Source organism: Eublepharis macularius, chromosome 13, assembly GCF_028583425.1.
Source record: "Eublepharis macularius isolate TG4126 chromosome 13, MPM_Emac_v1.0, whole genome shotgun sequence".
In the NCBI taxonomy this organism is placed as follows: Eukaryota; Metazoa; Chordata; class Lepidosauria; order Squamata; family Eublepharidae; genus Eublepharis; species Eublepharis macularius.
This window is the reverse complement of record NC_072802.1, coordinates 68,494,134-68,518,619: the sequence shown is the minus strand read 5'-3', so window position 1 is coordinate 68,518,619 and position 24,486 is coordinate 68,494,134. Positions and strand designations below refer to the sequence as shown.

Below are 24,486 nucleotides of genomic sequence, written 5' to 3'. Positions count from 1 at the left end.
GAGAGCAAGAGGAAGGGAGCCATTGGTGTTGGGGGTTGGATGTGCCGCTGATCAAACTGTCAGGGTGTCTTGGTTAAAATGCAGATCCTCCCCTGGTTTTCAAACATCTTTTTTGTATATGAAAGAATTTTTTTTTTGCCAGCTACCATTGTCATATCTACCCTTATCCTAATACACCTGAGGATCGCCGAACAGTTATGGAAGGACTCCAAGTTCGTATTCAGGATCTTCACATTGTGAGTAGGAAGTTTGTAAATGCTCTCTATTTTTCAGTTGGAGAAGCCCTTGAAAGTGCATTCTCATGGAAGAATGTTACCGTAAATTGAGTGTCCGTTTGTAAGAGGGAAAGGGCTTCTCCTGATTGTGGTAGGAAGAGTTTTCATCAAAATGGGCTTCCATCTTAGCCAAGGATGTCTGTGCTCTATATTCGTGGGTTAGAAGTTGTCATATTTTCGCAGCTTATGGGCCACGTCTGTTCGAACAAGGCATTACAAACATATATGTTTATGTATTAAATGAGATGTAACACTGAATAATGGAATGGCTATTTCTTGCCTTGTGGAACCATTTTTCGGAGTCTAGGTGATACTGCTTTAGAGGCAATCGTCTGTCCCTGATATAACATTGCAAGATCTACTTAGAATACAGATAATGCAAGAATGTCACATGGTTAGCTTCTGTAAATTTGCCCTTTGTTGAAAGAATGCCTTTTTGCTGTGTGTATTTTATTTATTTATCCCACCTTTCCACAATGTTCAAGGCAGCTTATAAAATATCAACATATACAGTTAACCGCATAGATAAATCAAGGTAAAACTGCAGCTCCTAAAAACACACCCACACCCCACAAGCTGCTAACTGGAGCCATTCATTAGTTACTTCTGCCAAAGGTTGCATTGAAACAAATCCGGTTTTGCACCTTTTACGGAATTGAGTGTGTGGGAGCTTTCCGTACTGTATCTGGCAGGCTGTTCCAAAGTGTGAGCGTGGCAACACTTCAAATCTTTTAAAATCTTTCAATTTTTGTATGTTTTTAAACCAAAAAACAAAGGTGCTGCATAAAACTGAAGATTACTTACGGCAAGTTTTATATAAAGCGTCTGAATCTATCTACACCTGGGATGTGCAGGTGAAGAAGATGAAAGCCATTTATCACGTGCTTAACCTCTGCAGCTTTGATGTCACCAACAAATGCCTCATTGCTGAGGTTTGGTGCCCAGTTGCTGATCTGCCAAATATGCGCCGAGCCCTTGAAGAAGGATCTGTAAGTGAATTAATTAGTTTGTAGGGTGGTTGCATGGACGAGTAGCGTTCCAGGTTTTACTATTGTGTTAATGTGGGTATATTTGAAAAAAAAAAAAGAAGAAAGTGCTATGTGGCACTTAGCTGGAACCTGTACAGTGCAGAGTCAAGGTGTATAGATAGTGATTTTCAGGCCTATGCGTGTTGGCCTCTATACAGATAGACTTCTATGCAAATGTGAAAGTTAATATGAGAGTGTCATGAGGCGGCCTGATGGGGACTGCGGTGGTCCATTCCTGGTTTTCTCAGATGTGTATGTAGCCAGCACCTGCACAGGATTAATGCCTGGATGACAGAACGTGAGAAGCAATGGTTTCCCCAGTTTGCAGAGAGTAATAACTGTTGTCACTGTTAATTCTGAAATCAGAGAGAAAGCGGAGCGTCGGTTCCATCATTTGTCAATACGATCCCAACAACGGAGACTCCTCCAACTTTGATACGCACCAATAAATTTACTTTGGGATTCCAAAACATTGTTGATGCTTATGGAATTGGGAACTACAGGGAAGTTAATCCAGGTATGTACTGTTGCATGTGGACAAATGTTTATTGAGAAGCAGGTTTTACCTGGAACCCCTTACTTGCCCCACCTTTTGAAATGCCTGAAATAGCCTTTCCCAGAAACTTACATACATTGCAAAAGTATCTATTTAATGGTTATTCAGCATTGCGGTTGCGTATTTTATTACCTTTTTATATATTACTCTTTCTCCAGAGAGCTCAAGGCAGCTTACATGGTTCTTCCCCACTCTCTTCTGTTGTATCCTCACAATCAAGTTCTGGAGGCCTCACTTAAAAAAAGATGTGGACAAAATCGAGAGGGTGCAGAGGAGAGCGACAAGAATGATCAGGGGTCTGGAGACTGAGCCCTATTAGGAAAGGCTGAGGGCCTTGGGAATGTTTAGTTTGGAGAAGAGGAGGTTGAGGGGGGACATGATTGCTCTCTTTAAATATTTGAAAGGCTGTCATTTGGAGGAGGGCAGGGAGCTGTTCCAGTTGGCAGCAGAGGGTAGGACGCGAAGCAATGGGCTTAAATTACAGGCACAAAGGTACCGGCTGGATATTAGGAAAAACTTTTTCACGGTCAGAGTAGTTCAAAAGTGGAATCAGCTGCCTAGGGAGGTGGTGAGCTCCCCTTCACTGGCAGTTTTCAAGAAGAGGCTGGATGAATATTTGTCAGAGATGCTTTAGGCTGATCCTGCACTGGGCAGGGGGTTGGACTAGATGGTCTGTATGGCCCCTTCCAACTCTATGATTCTAAGCCTGTGAGATAACTAGGCTGAGAGAGTGACTGGTCCAGGGTCAGCCAGTGAGCTTTGCGGCCCATTGGGGACTTGAGCTGGTGTCTCCCTAATCTGTCTAGCACCCTTTCCACCCTGATGTACCTAGAAGCAAAAATTACGTCTGGCACCAAAGCCTTAAAGCGTTTGCATTATACAAACAAGTCTCTGGTCTGCCAAATTAAGAGTGAAGAATGAAGTTGGGGAGAGCCAGATTGTACCAAAGATTGTAGGTGTAAGGTGAAGCTGTTCAGGAAATGGTCTTGCTTCAGAGACAAACTTGGAGTAGCAGGGATGCGTTGGGCTCAAATCTTTAAGCATATGTGATGTTGAGCATGCTTGTACCCTGTGCTGCAGCTAACGGCAGTAAAACATTTTTATGGGTGGGAGGAGGTGGCATTGCCACTTCAAATCTGAGCTGGAAATAAAATTTCTAGCTTGGCTTTCGTGAAGAGCACACTCCTGTACTGATTCCCTACGACATGTTTCATATGTACACGCATCAGTGTGCATTTCCCATCTCTGTCTCTTTTTACCAACTGCTTCCTCAGCAGTCGTGTGGCTGAATCTTGTTTGAGCAACTGCAAAGGAAGTTTCTATGAGGAGGCGAAGGGAGGCTGCAGTTACCTGCTGTGGGAAATCTCCTTGCCCCAAAGCCTGCTTGTGTCTCTTAAAAACGTGGCTGCGTTCAGCTAAAAACCGAAGGGCTTTGTCACTGGCTTACATAACAATGGTAGCCAATTTCTGTAAAATTTCTATAGTCACCCTGATTTCTCTCTCTCTCTTTCTCTGTTTCTCTCTTTGTAGCTCTGTTCACCATAATCACCTTCCCCTTTATATTTGCCATTATGTTTGGAGACTGTGGGCATGGCTTCCTAATGTTCCTATTTGCTCTGTTAATGGTGGTGTTCGAAAAACACCCACGACTGTTGCGATCACAGGATGAGGTAAGGAAGATTTAGTCTTGATTCACAATTAACATTTCTGTTCCTGGTCCTCCCGTAAATGTTCCTCTTGCTCTCCCCTCCCACCAGTAGAATCTCTTTGTGCAACTATGGAATATAGAAAGGGAAGTGCATTGGTAAATATACCTTGACCCATGTGGGAAAAAATATTTCATTGTTGCTGCGAGGATGTGGGAACTGTATGGAAAAAATGGGGTGGTGGTATTTCTCTCAATACTTATACCTCAGGCTCATCCACAGAAATTGATTGGTAGAATATGGGGCAGATGGAAGTAATTAAAGAAAATTCAGTACCACGCAGAGACAGACATGTGTACACACGCATACACTCTCTTTCTAAATACTGGGGTCAGAAAACCACAGAATACATGAGCTTACCTTTAATGCATCTGGTTTACAATAACTGAGTTCTGCACATAGAACGGAGGATGCTTTTTTTGCAGTTGTCGCCTTCACGCCCTTCCTATGAGCTTCTGAGAAGCAAAAGGAAGTTTGAGGTCATCTCGTTCAAACCCCATCCTTTGTGCAGAAAATCTAAAACAAGAGCATCCTTGACTGATGGCTGCCGGACTTTTTCCAGATAACCCCCTGCATGAGGGAGAGCACCCCTCCGTCCAGTAATTGGCTCCATTGTCAAATTTCCTTTGCTGTGTGACAAAGAAGAGGGCAAGGGCTTGTTCTCTACTGCTCCAGAGACATCGAGTTGACTAATGCCACTAGAAGGACTTCAGTCTGATCCAGCAAACCCGCTCTAGTATTTTCAGGCCCCAGGCATACCTTATCATCAAGTGTGGGTTGTCCCTGCTCAGAATTCTTATAGCATAATGGACCGCCATGGAGCCTCAAGCCATGACACAACACATTCTGCCCACTAAACTTCAGTTTGTTGTTAACTGGAAATGTACTCAAAGCTTATGGATTGAGTTTGTAATCAAGTTTCTTGTCTGTAAAGTTCATCTGGCCCTGACTCGTCCTGTGCTTCAATGTTTGCAGATCATGAAAATGTTCTTTGACGGAAGGTACATTATCTTACTGATGGGCCTGTTTTCAGTATACACTGGCTTGATCTACAATGACTGTTTTTCAAAGTCTTTGAATATATTTGGCTCCCACTGGAATGTTTCACAAATGTTTGAACAGAATGTGTGGAAGTAAGTGGCTCTTGCTTAATCTAAAGTGATATTGAAGCAGCCTGCTGCCTTTAGATAGGAAGCTGTTGACTGTATCTCCATGCAGAGTTACGTACTCTTTGCCCTGGTGCACATTTTTTCACTTATTACATCTCCTGATCTAACAGTTTATTATTTCAGTCCCTTTGCAAGACATCTTCTGAATGAGTACAAAATCACAACTGAAAAATAAACCTTAACTGCCATTATAAAGCACAATTAATGGAATAATGTACTTCCAGAATACAGCTGCAATTTTATCAGAACAAAATAGTAAATAGTGACGGTAGAGATCAGTGATCAGGGCTTTTGCTTAACCTGGTCACCTTCAGTGGGGGAGCAAAATGTGAACTTAGGGTTACTTTTTTGTTTTTTTAATGTCCCTTCTGTATATATTCTATTGCATTACCTTCTTAACCTCTTAAACCAGCTAGAGTAGCCTTACTCCAGAATCTCCCATTTACAGAAGTGAGATCTATGATGCCCCTAGAGCTAGGTCCTTCTCTGTGCTGGCGCTCACCCCATGGAATACACCATCCAGTGAGTTCTGCCAAGCGTTAGTTTCTGCTGAGAGGTGAAAACTCCCTGTTTTCAAGAGTCATCTTTCTGAATATAGATGATGGACTATTTTTAAAAGCTTCACCTCTTTATAATGTTTTTGTTTGTTGATTATCATATTGGATCTTATTCTGTGTTTTTAATATTGTTAGTTAAGTAGCCTTGAATGTTTTTGGTAGAAAAACAACAACTAATTTATAAATATTAACATTAAACGAGATGAAAGTTCTGCTGAAGTGCTAGAATACCTCTCAAGTCCTCTTTGTGGCTTTTATTTGTAGAGCTGAGGATTTGAAGAATCAGCATTTGATGCTGAACTCAACTGTGGCTGGGGTGTTCAGGGGAGCATACCCTTTTGGAATAGACCCAGTGAGTATTCTTTCCTGGAAGTTCCATTGTTGATAATGACACACCTGTAAAGGAGTCTGTGGGTTGGCTCCAAAGTTCCAATGAACTGAATGAGTTTGCGGAAGTGGGTTTTCCCACCTTTCTGCAGCCTTCTGTCACCAAAATGCTGCAGAAGGACTGAGAACAATAGGTCCATGGTGTGTGTGGGGGGGCATCTTTAGCCAATTCACCCTTCTTGATGCAGCCCTCTGTTATCTGACATGTTGCTATGGAGGGTCCGCCAATCGTCACATGATGGGTTTGGAGGAAGGTGGGTAAGCGGTGTTTCTGCAGTTTCCTCCCCCCTGCCATAGGAGCTTTGATACACATCATTATTTTTTTATAACTGTCTCTTAAGTTTTTAAAGAAGTTGTAGCACATAAGAAAAAAAGGAAGATTAGAACCAGAATGGAGAGAAAACATGCCGCAAAAATAGATTTGGCCTTTTATGGCACCTAATTGTAGACTGAAGACATGGCAGTCTTTCAGCTTGTGAACGTATACCTATTTGGCTGCTGTTCTGGATTTCCTTCCTTTAAGATCTAGATAAAGTTGCTATACAATATTAGTGACAGCCTTTGCTCAGATCTCTTTTGTCTACTTTCTGCCAGAGCAAGAAGTAAGACACTTAAAAACTGATGTGTCCTCCTTGCTCATTTGGTGTAGTGGTTTGGTGTCGTGGTTAAGAGTGGCAGGACTCTAATCTGGAGAATCGGGTTTGATTCCCCACTCCTCCACTGGAAGCTAGTTGGGCGACCTTAAGTCAGTCACAGCTTCTAGGATCTCTTTCAGCCCCACCCACCCACCTCACAGGGTGATTGTTGTGGGGATAATAATGACATGCTTTGTAAACCGCTCTGAGTGGGTGTTAAGTTGTCCTGAAGGGTGGTATATAAATCAAATGTCATTCATTCATTCCCCTAGGGAGACTCCACATTAGACTGTCATCTTGCTCCCTTTAGTCTAGGAAGGTTTGCTTTCCTGTGACTTCAGGGGTATTGCTGAGGTTGCCAAATGCTTCTCATCTACAGCAGAGGCCCTCGAGCAATGATCCCCACTGTGGTGCCCAATAATGTGTGTTCTGGCACCCACTTGCTTCTTTCCCACGGCTGCTTTCCCCCAAAGCAAGGAATTAATCTTTGCTTTCCTTTACTTCTTGGAATCAGAAGGTGCTTCAGAAGTCTCCAGGAGGCATCACCTTTGTGTTTGCAGGGAACGCCCATTCAGAAGTAGCTGCCCCATCATTGTAGGATGGAACCTTCATTTTGTGATATCACTCTCTCGCTCTCTCTCTCTCTCTCACACACACACACACACACACCCGAGGCCCACTACCCTTTCTTAAAAGTTTGAGAAGTTCCTGCAGGCTCAATGGGGTTGAGTATCCCTGTTCTAGAGTATTTGTGAAAACACTGCACGAAGTTCCTTGCTTGCTCCAGACTGGAGGAGCTGCTGCCATCTTCACATCCTTGCTTATAGATAAAATTTGAACAAAGAACTCCTTCTGGATCGTTTCCCGAGGCAAGATTGAACCTTGACTGTGTGTGTGTGTTTTCTCTCCAGATTTGGAGTCTGGCAAGCAATCGCCTCAGTTTCTTAAATTCCTTCAAAATGAAAATGTCTATAATTCTTGGAGTGGTCCACATGACTTTTGGAGTTGTCTTGGGGGGATTTAACCATTTGTAAGTATGGAATTTGCCGTAGAATTGTAGCAATGATTCGTATGCCTTCTCTTTTTGTTTGAGGTGGGGAATGGCTTGAAATAGCTGTATGAACTATTAGCAAAGACTGCAGCTTTCACTTCAGGAGAATGTTTAAAGGTTTGTGGCATGTTCATGGCTTCCTGCCCCCTAGTAAGAGAAATTGGGATCTATCTGCTTGTCAAGCCTGGTCTTTCTAATCTTAATCTTTTATGAACAAGAGCAGGGGTCTCCAACCTTTTGAAGCCCGTGAATGGCTTTGGAATTCTGACATAGGGTGGGGGGCACTACTGCAGTAAGGCCATTACAGGGGGCAGAGCCAGCCACAAAATGTCAGGGATTGAGGTTACGCATAACTCCAATAGTAATTCTTCATTCCAGGCAGAAGCTTTGTTTAACAGGATGCCTTTTAAAATGAGCATACTATTTTAAAATATATTCTTGCATATACATAAAGCTTTCCTTCAGTCATTCAGTGAAGATCCTTGTGCAACTTTTAAAAAAAAATATGTTCAGCCAATTATAAGCCCCATCCGACTCCGGCCACTTTCTAAACTCACTTGGCAGGCACCGGGAAGTATGCCAGCAGGGCCATGGTGCCCATGATCACCACGTTGAGGACCCCTGAACTAGAGCTTATTTTGTCAGATGCATGTAGTTGGTTCTCACTAGAAATTTAGGAAGCAGTGGATTTTTTAAATTTATATATTTTAATTTCTTTGTGCAAAAACAACAACAACAACAATGCTGGGAAATCTATACATAAGTTTATGCAAAAGCTCTCCAAGTATCTAAAAATAAGTCCATATGCAATTGGCGGCTGTATGTGACATGTTCAAACATTGATAAGATTATAAGGTCCTCAATCCAGTGAGTTATGGAAAGTCAGTTTTTGTCTTTCCAAAATTATAGTATAAGTCTTTTAGTGACTGTAAAGGCATAGAGGGTCCATTTCCAATTGACCTTCAGTTAGGTTCCAAGAGACAGGCGAATAGTTTAAAAGTACATAAACATCCTAAAAAATAAATGAGTATTCCAAGACAAAATTTAATATGAGTAATGACATCCTCTCAAAAGGGTTAGTGTTAGGGAATAAGTGAATCTGTCCAAAGCATGTGTTTAACAGATGCATCTTGTAAGTTCTTATCTGTTTAATGAGACAATATTAAGAACACAAATAGACACAGAAGGCTCTAGTTCATGAAAGCTTATACTGGAATAAAATCTTAGTCTGTTGCAACAACAAAAAATGAACAGGAGTCTTGCGGCCCCTTAATGACTAGCATGGCTGCTACTCTGGAATTATGAGCTGCAGGTCTCCCTGATTTATGCTGAAGTTAATTGTCTTAGCAACTGAAGGAGTTGGGATTTGGGGTACATTTTTTTCACCAGCTTGCTGTTTCTGATTAGATTTGACCTGTCTTAACCACCATTCAAAGCCTGGCCTAGCTCTGGGCTCTCCCCCCGCCCCCCCGCCCATTTTCTTCATTAGGCATCTGCTTTGTGCTAGGAATTCAGGGCAGGGAGATTCTTCCCAGCATAGAATTAGTAGCACTGCCAGGGGAGACAGCAGCCATTGGAAAGAATGTCTGTACGTACTCTGATGGACACCCATTCATCTAGTTACTAGTGTCAGAGTCTGTTATACTAGTGAAATGTAAGCTAAGTAACGCCATACTTATTTTTGTAGTTGTTTAGTCTTCCTCTCTCTTTAGGCCCGTGGGATGCCAGGAGCCGTTTCCATGAGAGAGGATTCTGCATCTTATCTGTTCTCTTCTCAGCCGACCTTGGCTGGCCAGCATTCCCACCGAGGAGTTTTCTGCTGTGTGTGGACTCTGGGGGGAGGCTGGGCTCTGAGGGTTTGATGTGTAACAACTTTCATTCTATATCTCATTCCTAACAAGGCTTTGCGTTTGCTCAGCCAGGATCTACTTGGTCCTGGAATGTGGACACCTGGACCTGAATGCTGTCTTTCAAATAAAACCTTTTGAAATCAAAAGACCTTGTCTTCTTGCAGAAGGGAGGAAGGCAGACTCTGGACAAATGGAATGCCATAGTCTGACAACTAGGCTGGCCTTGCTTCCACCAAAATGTGCAATATATTTCTGCTTTGGTTAAAAAAAAACAAAAACCTTCATATTCTTCCTTTGTTTCCCCATCAGGTTTTTCAAGCAGAAATACAATATTTACTTGGTTTTTATACCTCAACTTCTGTTCTTGCTGTCCATCTTTGGATACCTTGTATTTCTGATCATCTTTAAATGGCTGGCCTGTACTGCCAGCGACCCAGAGCCTGCTCCCAGCATTCTGATTCACTTCATTAACATGTTCTTGTTTCCTACTTCGGAAGAAAAGCACCTCTTTTTCCAAGGACAGGTTGGTAATCCGAATCTGAACGACATTATTCTAATTCAGCATTCTTTTCCTTTGCCTATCTCTGTTCTTCTGTCAGGTGGGTAGCCATGTTGGTCTGCAGTAGAAGAATTAGGTTCAAGTGCAGGAGCACATTCAAGACTAGGATTTAAGCTTTTGAGAGTCCAGCTTCCAAAGGTCTTTAAGGTGCTACGGGCCTTGAACCTTGCTCAGTTCTTGTATTTCAAGATTTCCCAGAGAGGACAGTCAGAGGAAAGTACAATGCTCTAGCAGCTAAGCATTCTGTCTGCTTAAATGAAGCTAGAGTCTAGCTTCATTTAAGCAGAGAGAATTAGGTGCTTGAATCTCTCCCCTTGAAAAGATATAATTTTGGCTGGATTGTACTCCAAGGTCTGGTTTTATTTCATAGTATTAGGCTAGATAGTTGAGAGATTGGGAGAGACATGGATATATGTGTTTAAAATGACCAGTGGTTGTTGAATTCTGCTGTGTGTATTAATCTGGTGCTAGGAATAGATAGAAAATGGTCATAGCAGGATTAAAGATGCAACCCAGCTGTTTGGCATGTCAGGGAAAGAACTGAATGCCTGGGTCCAAACAGTAGCATTAGTTGCACAAAGGCAGGCACTGTGTGAATGGAAAACAAAGACCAAGCCAGACATGAGTTTGTGGAAGTTAGAGGTGGCAGGACTTCTGGTCAAAGAAGAAGCAACCTTGGAAGGGGGAGACATAAGGAAATTCAGGTGTCAGGCTCTGCCAATTAGATCCCCAGTTACTTCGCTGCAGACACTTCAAGAGTCTGGTTAAAGTTTCTTTATTAGAGATCCATCAGTATCAGTGCACTCATACGACAGCATTGGCAGAAGTGACGTAAAGGGGGAAAGCAATGCTAGTTATAGGGCAGGGTTCCCGCCTTGGGATAAGGACTGTTAGAATTTAGGTGCGCAGGGCCTAGAAGGTTGAAGGGGGTAGGGGAGGGGAAGACAAGGATGAGCTCATTTCATGTCTCAGGGAGATACGGCTCCCACCGGCACTTCAAGGACACTTTCCCATGCCAGTCAAGAAATTGAAAGTAGCCACCTGCAAGATAAGCGATTCCCAGCTACACAGTTAGACAGCTACACAGATAGTTCTTTACACATTCTCAGAGGCTCAGAATACAATACGGCGTATAATAGGCACACATGGCAGATAAGCAGGGCACATCTGACAGCAGGAAAATTTTGTGGAGAGGCAAAGTCAAAAGAAGGCAAATGCCTTGTGGGTGTGTAAACACGCCCCCCTCCCCCGGCTCTCTAGCCTGCTGTTCTGCTCTTTCTCTTTTCTGTGTGTGTGTGTGTGTGTGTGTAGTTTAACAAGTAAAACATTTACAATGACATCCATAGTCTAATAGGAAGACACATTTCCACAATGTTTGCTGTTTGTCTTTGGGGAGGGGGTGGTGGTGGAGTGCGTGGAATTAAGGGGGTAGTGCTCCAAACACCTTCACATTATTCCTTCTATTAAAACAACCACCACCAAAGTGCAGCTAAATCAAGTCAATACATAAGCCACTTGTTACATAAGATTCACGTTGTGAAAAGAATCCATACACATCTGATTTCTTCTGTGTAACTGGAGACTGCTATCTGCTGATGTATTTTGCATTGCATTAGTTGGGTCTAAGGAGGAAAAGCAGAGTGCGGCGCCTCCTTGATCCCTGAGTGTTTGTGGGGGTGGGGGGGGGGGGTCAGGTTGTATTGTTAACAGGAAACTGTAAGAGTTTTTCTTACGTTTTCCCTTTTTCCCATTCTGAAACAGATGATCATACAGAGACTTTTATTCGCTGTTGCTGTGCTTTCAGTTCCTGTGCTGCTTTTTGGAAAACCACTTTATTTATACTGGCTGAACAATGGACAAAGAGGCTTTGGGCCATACAGAGTACGTATTGGAAAGAAATGAGTGGTTGCGTTTGTGAACTGAGTTGGCCAAAGCTTTACAAACAGTGCTTATGTTGTTTCACCAAATTTCACAGTCATCAACTGCAAATAAAAACAGATAACATTTAAAAGGTTTAAGCCTCTGTAGCCTTAGAGCATGGTTTTGTAAGCCAGAAAGCAGATATCATTGCTTAATAATACATTCTTTTTGCAGCAGTCATTGAGGCAGGTGCAGTGTGTCTGTAAACGTTCTTAGAGGATGGTACTTGTTAGATGTTCGCAGACACTGTTTTAGACAGATACAATCTTCCAAAATGAGCTGAGTCTGAGAGCAGTTGCTTCTTCCTGTTTACAAAAGAAATGTAGTCCGCAGAGTGGCATTTAGCTGGCATCTGTGAAGGTCAAGATACAGCACAAAGAAGCACTTTCCCCTCTAGCTGTGTGCTCTGCCTGTCCATTGAGGCAACCATCTTAGTGTTTTAAGCTTTATTTTTCAGAACTGCCTTGGATGTACTGTGTAGAGAAAAGCAGTTGATAAGTATTTTGGTAAATCACAAATTACTGTGCTTTTGTCCCAGGATTAAAAAAAAAAAGTTTGTGTAAGTCTTGTCTTAAAGGTGTTTTTTAGAAGATACCTGGTGACTCGTGCAGAACCTCCTCGGTGGGTGGGTAATCCCTGGTAGTAGTGAGTGCTGTCAAGTCATAGCTGATTTATGGCGACCCCTGGTGGGGATTTCATGGCAAGAGTCTAACAGAGGTGGATTGCCATTGCCTGCCTCTGCAGCTGTGGTCTTCGTTGGAGGTCTCCCATCCAATTACCAACCAAGCCTGACCCTACTTAGCTTCTGAGAGCTGACAAGATCAGGCTCACCTGGGTTATCCAAGACAGGGTGGGCAATCCCTACTGTTGCCTATTTCCTTTTGAAGTATGAGAGGAGCGATGTATATTTCTTGAACCAAAACACAGTCCACGTAGGAGACACCAAATTTAGCACACAGATGTGTCAGAGACGGGAATTTTAGACAAACTGTATTTTGCATATTGCATATTTTTCATGTAATAACTTTCCTTGGGATGTAAATCACGTACTGCATTTTATCCTGTCCTTTCTCCAAGGACACTGCGCTAGATTTTTTTCATGTCACCTCCCAATGGCCTTGTCTGAATACCTGGTTGAGCATTACCCCGATGAGTTTTGTGACTGAGTGGGATTTGAGTTTAAATCTGTCATCCCTAATCCAACATAAACTACTGTACCATCTTGTATCATGAGCGCATCGAAGTCGTGGGCATTTCTGGGAAGGATTGATTTGTGCCTTTGCACTTGTGAACCCACCTTCAGCCTCGCAAATAGAATGAGCTCTACAGTGCAAACCAAAATCGACAGAGCAAGGGGTTGACTGCTGCTTACAAATTGTTGAAGCCTTGCTTCTTAACCCTTTCTCACCCAGAGAGGCTACCGATTAGTTCGAAAAGAAAGTGAAGAAGAGCTTGCTCTGTTGAGGACTCACGATATAGAAGAGGGAACCAGCTCTACGGACAACAAACTCAAGGATGTGGAGAAGAAAGAGGTAATGGCTGGGAAGGAGCGTGTTTTTCCACCTGCCACTTGCAATTTGGGTGGATGTTAAAGGAGCCTTATTGTAAGCGTGTGACTTTTTAAGCTCTTTAAGGTATGGTTTTGTTGCTCTTTGGGTATCTTCCCTGCTTCCTTGTTGGTGGCCATATGCCTATGTTAGCAAAGCAGGATTTTGGTACCCTGCATCCATCCTCAGAATCCAGTGTAATGCCAGGGCTTTTTTTCAGCAGGAACGCGGTGGAACGGAGTTCCGGAACCTCTTGAAAATGGTCACGTGGCTGGTGGCCCCGCCCCCTGATCTCCAGACAGAAGGGAGTTGAGATTGCTACGGACGGCGATTTCAACTCCCCTCTGTCTGGAGATCAGGGGGTGGGGCCACCAGCCACATGACCATTTTCTCCGAGGGTAACCCACTGAGTTCCACCACCTCTTTTCCCAGAAAAAAAGCGTTGTGTAATGCTATCTCTTTCTTGAAATCTCTCCTTAAACCTCATATCTTCTTGAAATCTTCAGCTTAGCAGGTGGCCTTGGATAAGTCACTCCTCACAGCCCCAGCTCCCCAGCTCCATTGTGGGGATATGATAACTTTGTTCACCACTCTGAGTGGGGCACTAATCTCAGTTGTGTTGGATTTTTACTAAGTCTTTGAACTTGTATCTATTTATCTTATGGCAATGTTTATGGAACTGTTCCTGATATTAACTGTACTAATCTCACACTGTGCAATCCCCCTTGAGTCTCAGTGAGAAAGGCGGACTATAAATGAAACAAACGAAATAGAGGTATATAAAAAGGTAAAGGTAGTCCCCTGTGCAAGCACCGAGTCATCACTGACCCATGGGGGGGATGTTGCATCGTGACATTTTCTTGGCAGACTTTTTATGGGGTGGTTTGCCATTGCCTTCCCCAGTCATCTACACTTTACCCCCAGGAAACTGGGGACTCATTTTACCGACCTCGGAAGGATGGAAGGCTGAGTCAACCTTGAGCCGGCTACCTGAACCCAGCTTCCGCTGGGATTGAACTCAGGTCGTGAGCAGAGCTTGGACTGCAGTACTGCAGCTTAGCACTCTGCACCATGGGGCTCAGTAGAGGTATATAAGCACACTGTTATTACTCCCGGCCTCCCACTGAAATGAAGCCTAACTATGTTACCTTAGCATCTTTATAAGTGCACAGGTTTCTAAATGAACTATAATGCATTTGTGACTCTTCTGTTTTGGAAGAAAAGATAATGGGGGAACAGGGATACACATTTGGTCTGTGAAACATTCATCAATGTGTATAGAGAGCATGCCTCCCTCTTCCGTGATAATAGAACTGGGGGGGCGGGTGAGGGGGCTGTCATTTTGAAGTGCAGCAAATTCAGGACAGAAGAAACAAAGTACTTCTTGATAATTAACTTGTGAAATTCACTGCAGCAACAGGTAGCGGTGGCCACTAGCTTAGATAGCTTGAAGAGGTTAGACAGATTAATGGAGAGGAAGTCCATGTTTAGAGGCTGTTTACCTCTGGATACAAGCTACAGAGGACAACATTTGGGGAGTGCTTTGGCTTCCATGCTGTGTTCACTGGTCTAAATGGATCACTGGTCTGATCCAGCAGGACAGCTCTTACATTCCCAGTTGAACTGAATTCAGACTGCTCCCCTCTGTATCCTCTCGCTCTTGTCTTCCCGGCCTCTCCCTGTTTCCGGTTTTGGAGTATAAGCTGCCTGGGGCTGGGACTTGTTTTGTTCCTGTATAAATGCCATGCACGTTCAGGTCTCTTTGTAAATCTCCTTCCTTCAGAGCTCAAAAAGTCTATCCTTAATGGCACGTAGTGGTAGTCTTCAAGCTTTCTGCCTTCAGGGAAATGCTTTTCATGTTGGACTTGCCTGCTAGAGAAGATTCTGAGTAGTGTTTTGAGGTTCACACAGGATGCTGTTCAGTCTTATAAAGTGGCTTCCTGTGTAAAACCCACTGCTGCCCTAACACCTGCCTATGGTTGCATGTCACACAGTGAGACTGGTAATAGTGGTGAGCACAGTTTGAACAGCAGTGGCCTTGTAGTACGTTCAGGTGGCTGGCTGTGGTGTGGCAGTGCACCGCTGAGGTACTGAAGAAGGCGAGGGAGCCAGGCCTGACTGAGCTGCATTTGAAACCCAGACAGTCATTCTTGGTTTGAGGCTGCTTCTCGAAGGCCTGTGCCCATTTTGAAGCAAATCAGTTCTTTAGGTAGGGTGCCTTGAAGTTTATACGACAAGGCCTTCATATGACTCTTGCGAGGTGCAGGGTAAAATGTCCCCCCCCCCCTGCTCTTTTATATTTCTCAAGCAGTCCATATGTGTGAAGCCATGAATATTATTTTTCCCCTTGGAGTTTAAAACCTGTAATCCTTGTTGATACATTATTTTGTTTTAGTTTATCTTTATAGATGTGTTCATGGATCAAGCTATTCATACTATTGAGTACTGTCTAGGATGCATCTCCAACACTGCTTCGTACCTGAGGCTGTGGGCTCTCAGTTTGGCCCATGCCCGTAAGTATTCGCCATCACACCTTGGATTTTGTTTGGGGCTGGGGAAGTCTTTTAAGGAGCATTCTCTGATGATCGATGAATGGTTTCATCCGGAAGCATGAGCCTCTTTTAACACATGCTGCGCAAATAAGTAGACAACTTATGTGCATGTAGTTAACCTCCTTTCCCCCTTAATATTCTTTATCCACTAAAATGCCGTGTGCCCACGTAACATAAAAACGAATGGCAAAGTAGGTGGACTACTTAGGATCGACTAAAATGAATGTTCTAATTCCTCCCCCACTCCCAGAGTTATCCGAAGTGCTGTGGGCCATGCTGATGCGCATGGGACTTCGTGTGGACGCCTCTTACGGGATCCTGCTTCTGATTCCAGTGTCAGCCTTATTTATGATTTTAACAATATTCATCCTTTTAGTCATGGAGGGTCTTTCAGCTTTTCTACACGCTATTCGACTTCATTGGTATGTATTTCTTTCTGGTGGCCCACTGCAAAATGTTTTGGGTCTTTAGTTCAATATTTAGTTCTGAAAGAAAAACTAGTATTTTTTTTGCATGTTCAGTAACGAAAAAATCTTTCCGCAAACATGGTTGTTTGAAACTTTCTATTTTATTTAGGTTCAGTTTATTTATTTACTTCATTTATACCCAGCCTTTCTTCCCAGTAGGGACCCAAAGTGGCTTACACCATTCTCTCCTCCAGTTTATCTTGCATATTGCAGAACTGCTTGTGCATAAGATTTAGGGCTGTGGTGGAACAGCCCCGCTGACCCATGAGCACTGCCCCTCCTTGCTCTCTAGGGTGCCCAGGGGTAACCAGTAACAGTCCAAGACTCCACCTAGCATGTGCCACCCATGTGGTGTCCCTCTAACTCTCAGAGGGGCTTTCACTCCCTCTGTCTTGCACCCACCACCATCACTTGGCCTTTGAGAGAATTGCCTATGGAGAGGGCCATGACTCCCGACTCCCCTGGGCTGGCTCACCACTCCGAGCCATGCCTTGTGCCCGGTCTCCTGTTACCCAGCACTTGGCTGCTGCAGAGACCGCCCTTGTGCAGCCTCCATACCATTTATGGTTCAGGCCTCCAGCCTCCACATAGTCAACAGCCACCTCCTGCAAGGGGCCAGCTCAAATCAGCCAAAGAGACCTTCCTTCCTGTGCCAGGGGGCTTTATTCTCTCCCTTTGCCCACCCCCTGGGCAGGTTAAAGGTGCAAGCCAGAGAGGCTTTACCTGGAGCTTCCAGGAAGAAACTTTTCTGGCATTTTAATCCTCCAGGTCTCTGTCTCCCCCCGCCCCCCCCCCCCCGAACGTAAGCATTTAACAGAAACTCTGGCCACATCTGCCTGATTAGAGCCCCAGGCTAAGTGTGGCTTGGAAAGCATCTGGCTTTCTTTCTCCCCTCCTACTTGTTCTCAGCGAAGGGACCCTTTTTAAAACCAGGGGTAAATGTTTCAACACGCTCCAAATGCACAAATAGAAAGCATTTCTCCACAAGGACATTTCTGCATGGCAGTTTTGGTAAGGAAAAGAACGTACATGTGTGATTCCCCTTATCTTTAATGTATCTTCTTCTTTTGCTTTTTTACAGGGTAGAGTTTCAGAACAAGTTCTATAAAGGCGAAGGTTACAAGTTCACACCTTTCTCTTTTCAAGGCATTTCTTTACATTTTAATAAAGAAATTACATAGTTTGCCTGATGAAGGCATTAAGTCTCTGAAGTTGTTGTCTGTAAAAACGATCATGTCCCTCAATGTCATTCTTGTACTGCTCACAATAGGAAAGAGCATTTTTCTCATGGATTGCCTTACAATGCAACCAAATACCTTTTGTAATATGAAAATACCTCTTTCACTTGAGATTTTCAAGTTGGGATCTTTTGTTAGCAGACACAAAATTTTAACTTCTCCCCCCCCCTCCTATGAACATGCACAAATTAAATTTAAAACCTAACAATCTAATTGCTGCTGTTAAAAGTACTCTAGGTATTTTAAAGAGTGGCCTGTTTTCCTTAACAAACCCTTACTCTCCCTTGTCATTACCACTAACATTATGGCACCTTTGTGAACAAATGTAGCTAAGCAAATCTGGAAACAATTCAGAATGAAGTAGCATATGTTTTCAGTATTTTTCTAAGGAATTGCTAACTTTCTGTAATAACATCTTAAACATGGGTAACATTTTTCTGTTCAGTTTTCCCTCTGGTTTGGACAAGAGTTCTGTTCGTTTTTGACACTGTACATCCTGGATCTTGAACAGGAAGATAGGAACGCTGCCCTGTGTTTTACATTCCTTGAAGAACTTGAAATTTTGCCCCTGCTTCTTTTTAGGAGATGTCTGTTAGCCAGCATGTAGCAAAATATGTTTTAGGACCACTGCCTGGATTCTCTTAAAAGGTGTTAAATATTTTAGTCAAGGTCCTGGTAGTAATTTCAGACACCTGCATATGCTTAAGTATTTCCTCCCCAGTATTGCAGCTTGGATATTTGGCACCTTGTTTGCTCAATCCAAAAGGCAGACTAGAGTTAGAATAGGCTTTGTTAGACACCAGTTACTACTCCTTTTGCACACATTCCACTGATGGAAGTTAATATTTGCAAAATCAGGTCGAGTTTTTAATTTGACACAGCAGCCAGTTTTGTTGTGTATGAAACTTGTCTATGCTCAGTGAAGATAAATACCTTTCAAGGGATTTTTTTTAAAGTATCGACTAAAATAGAGGTATTTTGCCATACAGAATTTTATGTAAGTGCCAACAGAATAACTTTAATCTTGTTTCTTTTGTACTCATCTTAAATAAAAGCTAATTCCTTACTTGAGAACAAATATCCTGGCATGTTTAATTAAATCTCAAAATGAGGTCTTATTTGTTTTCTTATGGTGGTGATGTAAACCTCAGAGGAATGATTATGGAAGAGAGCTGAAGGGAAAGAAAGGACTGTGTGTGAATGGAGGAAGGAGAATCGGTCGCAAGAGCTTTTGGGGAGGATAGGATTAGGACAGGAGCAACAATGGAGCAATTTGAAAAAAAATGTGGTGTTAGAGACATACAACAAGAGGCTGGTACATCCTTGTGCTGTGTTTAATACCACTTGGAAGTACTACCTCTTGCTTTAACACACCGACATGTATGGCAAATTCTGCTTCCCTGAAACAATGTTTTAAAATAATGGAGATGAATGCGTCCTTTCCCACTCATTCCCAAACTACTTATTTATAAGTAGAATTTTAATGTGAGAGCATAAGTGTGAGGGACAGACAGACAGTACTCAGGATAAACAGCCATTTTAGTTAGAAAATTTGGGGGAGGTAGGGAGAGAAGCAGAAGGCCAAGACTTAATTTGCGCAAAAACCTCAACATCTCTTCAGAATGCAAGAGCTTGCTGTGCTATAGGAGTATCCCTTAGCAGTGCCTTTCATTCACCACTGAGTAACTGAGGAGGGGCTGTGACTCGATGGCACAGCATCTGCTTTGCATGCAGAAGATCTTAGGTTCGGTCCCTTGCATCTTCACTGAGAAAGGTCAGGTAGTTGGTGGCCTGAAAGACTTCTGCCTGAGACTCTGGAGAGCTGCGGCCAGTCAGAGTAAACAAGATTGACCCTGATAGACCCAAAGGTCTGACTCAGCTGTGTTTTACAGGAGTTTCAAAAAACACATTTCACACATTCTATAGCAGAACCAAGTCTCAGCTGTGGCGTTTATGGCAGAGGGGTGAAGAGGACACGTGTGCATTTAGGGTAGCTGCTGAAAGGCCCGCCTACTGTGGCATGATAGGCCCAAGGAAGGGGGAAAAGTTGCAAACAGCAGTATTGGCCTACGTGAAATCCAAAAAGTAAACCCAGGTAATACCTTTTTATAAGGGCCAACCAAAATGCCACAAAATACTGTGCATGGAAGGAAAAACAGCCCATCCCCAGTTCATTCTAAGAGTACATTTGAGCATATACAAAATTTGTGTCTTTCCTCCCATAGGAAGACAACAGGAAAAGTGTAATATTTGCAGATCTGTGCGGGACCCACCCGTTGTAAAAGGGTGTTGTTGTTTTTTAATGTGGTTGCAGTTTGTCCTGCTAACTACAAGTCTCAGGTTAGCAGTAAACGTTTCCAAATGGGAGACCTGTTTGACTTTCAGGCTTTCATTTCCATTCATCTACTTGCTTTTACATTCCTTAAACGGTAGATCTTGAGATCTACCTCCTTTTCTCCACTCGTGTTTTAATCTGTAGGGTCTCTCACAAACTGTGATGAGCCTCCTCAAGTCGGTTTGAACCCATTGCAACTCACGAGAGATGAGAGTTGTCATGGGTGAGTCTGTTTCTCGCTGAAGAAAAGTCAGGGGGACGTGGGTCGCAATCCTATGCATGTTTATGGGAGGAAAGGCCCACTGGGATGTGAGTTAGAGACCTAGTTATCAATCCCCGCTGCACCATGAAGCTCTCTAGGTGACCTTGGGTCAGTCCTTTCCTCTCAGCCTAGCGTCTCTCCCTTATAGGGGAGTTGTAGAAAAGAGCAAGAGTCCAGTAACACCAATAAGACTAAAAAAAAATGAGATAGGGTAGGAGCTTTTGTGAGTCACAGCTCACTTCTTCAGAGTTTTAGGGGAGAATAAAACACAGGTGAGATCCACATACACTACTCTGAGGTCCTTGGATGAAAGGTAGGATAAAAATGAACTCGAATCCATTACCGGGCTTAGTTCAAAGTATTGCTTATCACATACAAAGCTTTTCAGTCTTGGTCCATCTTATCTACAGGACCACTTCTCTCCCTATGTTCCACCGTGACAGCTTTGCTCACCTGAACAGGGCCTTCTGCAGGTGCCACCAAGCACAACAGCTGCCTGTATATGCATTCTTTGTGGTGGCCCCCACCTTATGGAACTGCCTTCCTGAAGAGGTCAGGAAATTGCCCCCTTGTCAGGCAGGCCAGCTGCTCTGTCATGCTAAAAAATACCCGATGTTCATATGTCAGGAATTTTAACCACTTTCCCCCCAGACAGCCCAATTAAAAAAACAAACTGCCCCAGAGAAAACCGGAACCTGGTAACCCTATGTGTAAGGATGATCCTACTGGGTAGTTTCTGTGTTGTTTAATATGCAGGCTTAGAATAGCTTGTGCTCTCTCAGTATTTCTTCATACTGGTTTTTTGCTGGTTTTAAATCTTTGCCAATTTTATTTTTTAAAATTATGATTTTATTTTTAAAACAGATAAAGGGGTACAGAAAGAAAAGGGGGATGAAAAGGAGGGAAAAGTTTAGAAAGAAAAAAGTATGCATTACAAGGACTGTCAAAATACAATGACCGTATAACATTTAAGATACAGTTCTAGAGTATAGGACACAAACAAAACTCAGGCATATTTCCTCTCAACAAATTTGCATTTCTGTATGCTATTACATGTTTATTGAATTATGTTTGAAATTGGCTGTACTGACAACACTGTGGAATCTGCCTTGAGTCTCAGTGAGAAAAGCAGACGTTAAAAAGTAAACTTCAGTTTCAGAAAGATTTCATCTGTCCTGGGGCTTTATGTTTGTTTCGAATTTTCTGCTGCCATTCCCTAATGTCCTGTTGTTCATTATTCTATAAAGTTATTCATCTATAATCAAACAGCAATGACAACCTAGCTGTTTGTTTATACTGTATTCCACTTGCACGGTATAATCCGCCTTGGGTCTTAGTGAGAACAGTGGACTAAAATAAAGTCCACCTTTCTCACTCAGACACAGGATTATCACGATCATCTTGGGTAACCTGTTTTCACTTGATAATGTGACTGTTTTTACTTCTATGTACTGTATTTCAAAATGTTTTATTCAGGGCTCAATTCGAGGGGGAACGCACTGGAACGGTGTTCCGGCAGTTCCCCCAAGTCAGGTGCCCCCGCCCACCTGACTTTAGGGCCGTTTAGGCCTCGACTGTGGCCAAAATGGCCTGGATCTGGTCGGTGTCGGGCAGGGGAACTCTTCCCCGCCCGGCACCGACCTGACCCCCGCTGTTTCGTCCCCGATCCAGGCCGAAATGGGCCCAAAATGGCAATTTTTGGCTCGTTTCGGCCCGGATTGGGTTATCGAAGGCTTATACTACATAGGAATTGGATGGTCTAGCTGTTTTACTGCTGCAAACTAACAGGGCAAACTCCCTTGAAGCCTCACCCAAGCCAACTGACCCCAAAAGGACACCAAAAGGAGATGTTTACATTTACTAGCGAAGGAATGTTTTGGTTGCACCCTCCCTCCCCCCCCCCAACTGCATCTTCTCTCTCCTCCCCTCCTCTTCTATATTTGACCAGTTTCTGTACTATGCATCTGACGAAGAGAACTTGATTCTCGAAAGCTTATGCTACAATAAAATTGGTTAGTCTTAAAGGTGCTACTGGACTCTTTTTGATTTTGCTACCACAGACTAAGATGGCTAACTCCTCTGGATCTACTCCCCCGTCTGGCAGCAGCCAAATCCCGGTCATTTCAGGGGAACAAGGGGGTGTGGCATATGCTAATGAGTTATGCTAATAGTTCCTGCCGCTCTTTTTCTGTGAAATGACCCCTGGTTTTATTTGCAGAGAAGTTAGCCGTGTTAGTCTGTGGTAGCAAAATCAAAAAGAGTCCAGTAGCACCTTTAAGACTAACCAATTTTATTTTAGCATGCTCGGGGGTCGCATAACTAGTTATCATGCCAGAGTCTCGTTCGTTATCGGAATTAACCAGACAAATCGCTCCACCAACTAAGAACGGCCATGCACTTATTATTGTTACTATATTTATATTTATATTATTGTTACTATAATTGGCTGATTCCACACACATTAGATAATGCACTTTCATGGCACTTTATCAATCGTTTGAGGTAGATTTTTTGTTCCGCACACACAAAAATCCGTTCCAAATGATCTATAAAGAGGATTGGAAGTGCATTATCCAATGTGTGCGGAATCAGCCAGTGTGGTAACCAGCCCTGAGCCCGCTTGTGGGGGAAGGGTGGGTAAAAAAAAATCAGATACATAAAATTTTGAGAAGGGCGCACTCTAATACTGTGAGGGGAAGCCAGCCTAGGCGCTCCTTTAAGGAAGGGCGGGATAAAAATATAAGTAAAGGCCAAGCTCTTTTGTTCGTTACGATCCACACGGCCTCGCGACCCCCACCTGCCCCCTCACGCGACCCGCGCGCTTTTCGCCCAGCGCGAGGCGCTCGCGGCCGGGCCGGGCCTCTGGTCGCCATGGCGACGGGCGAGCGTCGGTTGGGCCGGGCCTGGTCCGTCGGGGCGCCCGAGGAGGCGAGATGGACGACGTGCGGGTGCAATGGCTGGGCGAGCGGGTGCACAGCGCGCTGAACGTGCCGGAGCCGGCGGCTTTCGAGGAGCTGCTGAGCCGCAACGACGGCGAGGAGGCCGACACCGTCCTGCGCTTCCTCAACCAACGCGCCAGCGCCGACGAAGGCGGGGAGGCGGCCGCGCTCCTCCTCCGCCAGGAGCAGCGCCTGGACGAGGTCGAAGTCGAAGTCGGTGCGCAGCCCCCAACCCCCTCGCGCCCGCTTTTCCTTTCTCCTCACAGGAGGGGCGGGGACGGAGCATGTGCAGAGTGCCCCCCTTTCTTCCTCCTCAGGAGCAGCGCGGGGGAGGGTGCCTCTGAGCATGGGCAGAGTGCTTTAGCGCCCCGCCGTGCTGTGCATTTAGCCCCTTTCCTCGGCTACCGTACCTAGTGCGCGTTGTGGAGCAGCGAGGGAACCCTTTAGCATGTGCAGAGTATCTCCTAGTCACCACAGCTGTGTGCCCTAGCATGGTCTGACACCTGCCTGGAATTACAGGGAGCAACCAGTAGAGTGCCTTCTCACTAAAGCCTTGGCTCCTGCCTTCCTTATTTGAGTTGCATGAAGAAACAAGCGTGCCCCTATCCTGCCTTCCCTTATGCCTTCCAAGTAACTAGTTAAGGTTGCCAACCTCCTGGAATTACAGCTCATCTCCCAATAAAACAAGGTTGTACTTACCTGTAACTCTTGTTCGTCGAGTATCTTCTGTGCAAGCACATATTTGGCCTCTGCATGTGCAGTCCCAATGTGGGACTTAGCAGAAGAACCACGATGAACAGACCCATTCCCATGGAGAAAATGGCTAATTTGGAGGGTGGACTGTATGGCATTATACCCTGCCCCTCCCCAAACCCTGCCCCACCCAGGCTGCTCCCCCAAATCTCCAGAAATTTCCCTTCCCAGAGTTGGCAACCCAAATCTGTAGAGTTCTAATTCCTTGGCTCCTCTCTTTTTGTCTGAGCTATATGGCAAAACGAGAGTGCATCTGAGCATATTAGATCTTTCCCTTATGCCCTCCAAGTAATCAGTCTTGCATCTTCTCTTTTCTTCTGCCCCTATACTTTCCTGGAATTGTGGGGCAGTGATAAAGAAGGTGCCTCTGAGGATGTGCAGACTTTCTCCCCAGTCATCACAGCCATGTATCTTCTCCCCAAAAATCCTGGAGATTTAGAGGTGGCTTCTGAGGAGGATGTGGTTTGGGGAGGGGTGGGTATAATGCCATAGAGACCACCTTCTGAAGCAGCCATTTTTCTCCAGGGGAACCAATTTCTGAAGTTTAGTTATAGTTCTGAGAGATGTCTAGGCCCCACCTGGAAGTTGGTAACTCTTCTTCTCCCCATGTTCCCTTAATGCCTGTCCTGAGTTATGGAGTAATGAAAGAGAGAGTACATTTGAGAATGTGAAGAGTACTTGGCCTTTCCCTAAGTAACTA

At 44.1% G+C, this 24,486-nt stretch overlaps 2 protein-coding genes across 4 annotated transcripts in view; both read left to right on the top strand.

The window, feature by feature from the left end:
- The window catches only part of ATP6V0A2 (ATPase H+ transporting V0 subunit a2), a 29,469-nt gene extending 10,901 nt beyond the window's left edge, over positions 1 to 18,568 (top strand). For 2 of the 3 annotated variants that reach the window (XM_054996199.1, XM_054996201.1), the window contains 13 exons: positions 143 to 236; positions 1,052 to 1,264; positions 1,670 to 1,820; positions 3,390 to 3,529; positions 4,541 to 4,698; positions 5,556 to 5,643; positions 7,225 to 7,343; positions 9,524 to 9,737; positions 11,535 to 11,654; positions 13,106 to 13,225; positions 15,636 to 15,753; positions 16,043 to 16,214; positions 17,341 to 18,568. In XM_054996199.1, the coding sequence (XP_054852174.1) occupies positions 143 to 236; positions 1,052 to 1,264; positions 1,670 to 1,820; positions 3,390 to 3,529; positions 4,541 to 4,698; positions 5,556 to 5,643; positions 7,225 to 7,343; positions 9,524 to 9,737; positions 11,535 to 11,654; positions 13,106 to 13,225; positions 15,636 to 15,753; positions 16,043 to 16,214; positions 17,341 to 17,440 (1,807 nt within the window). In that variant the 3' untranslated portion in view covers positions 17,441 to 18,568. The remainder of the gene's footprint in view (positions 1 to 142; positions 237 to 1,051; positions 1,265 to 1,669; positions 1,821 to 3,389; positions 3,530 to 4,540; positions 4,699 to 5,555; positions 5,644 to 7,224; positions 7,344 to 9,523; positions 9,738 to 11,534; positions 11,655 to 13,105; positions 13,226 to 15,635; positions 15,754 to 16,042; positions 16,215 to 17,340) is intronic. The other variant, XM_054996200.1, reaches the window with a different exon arrangement.
- Positions 18,569 to 23,027: 4,459 nt separating this feature from the next.
- DNAH10 (dynein axonemal heavy chain 10) overlaps positions 23,028 to 24,486 on the top strand; it is an 88,766-nt gene continuing 87,307 nt past the window's right edge. Inside the window, exon 1 of the mRNA XM_054995876.1 lies at positions 23,028 to 23,250. Coding sequence (XP_054851851.1) covers positions 23,028 to 23,250 — 223 coding nt within the window. The remainder of the gene's footprint in view (positions 23,251 to 24,486) is intronic.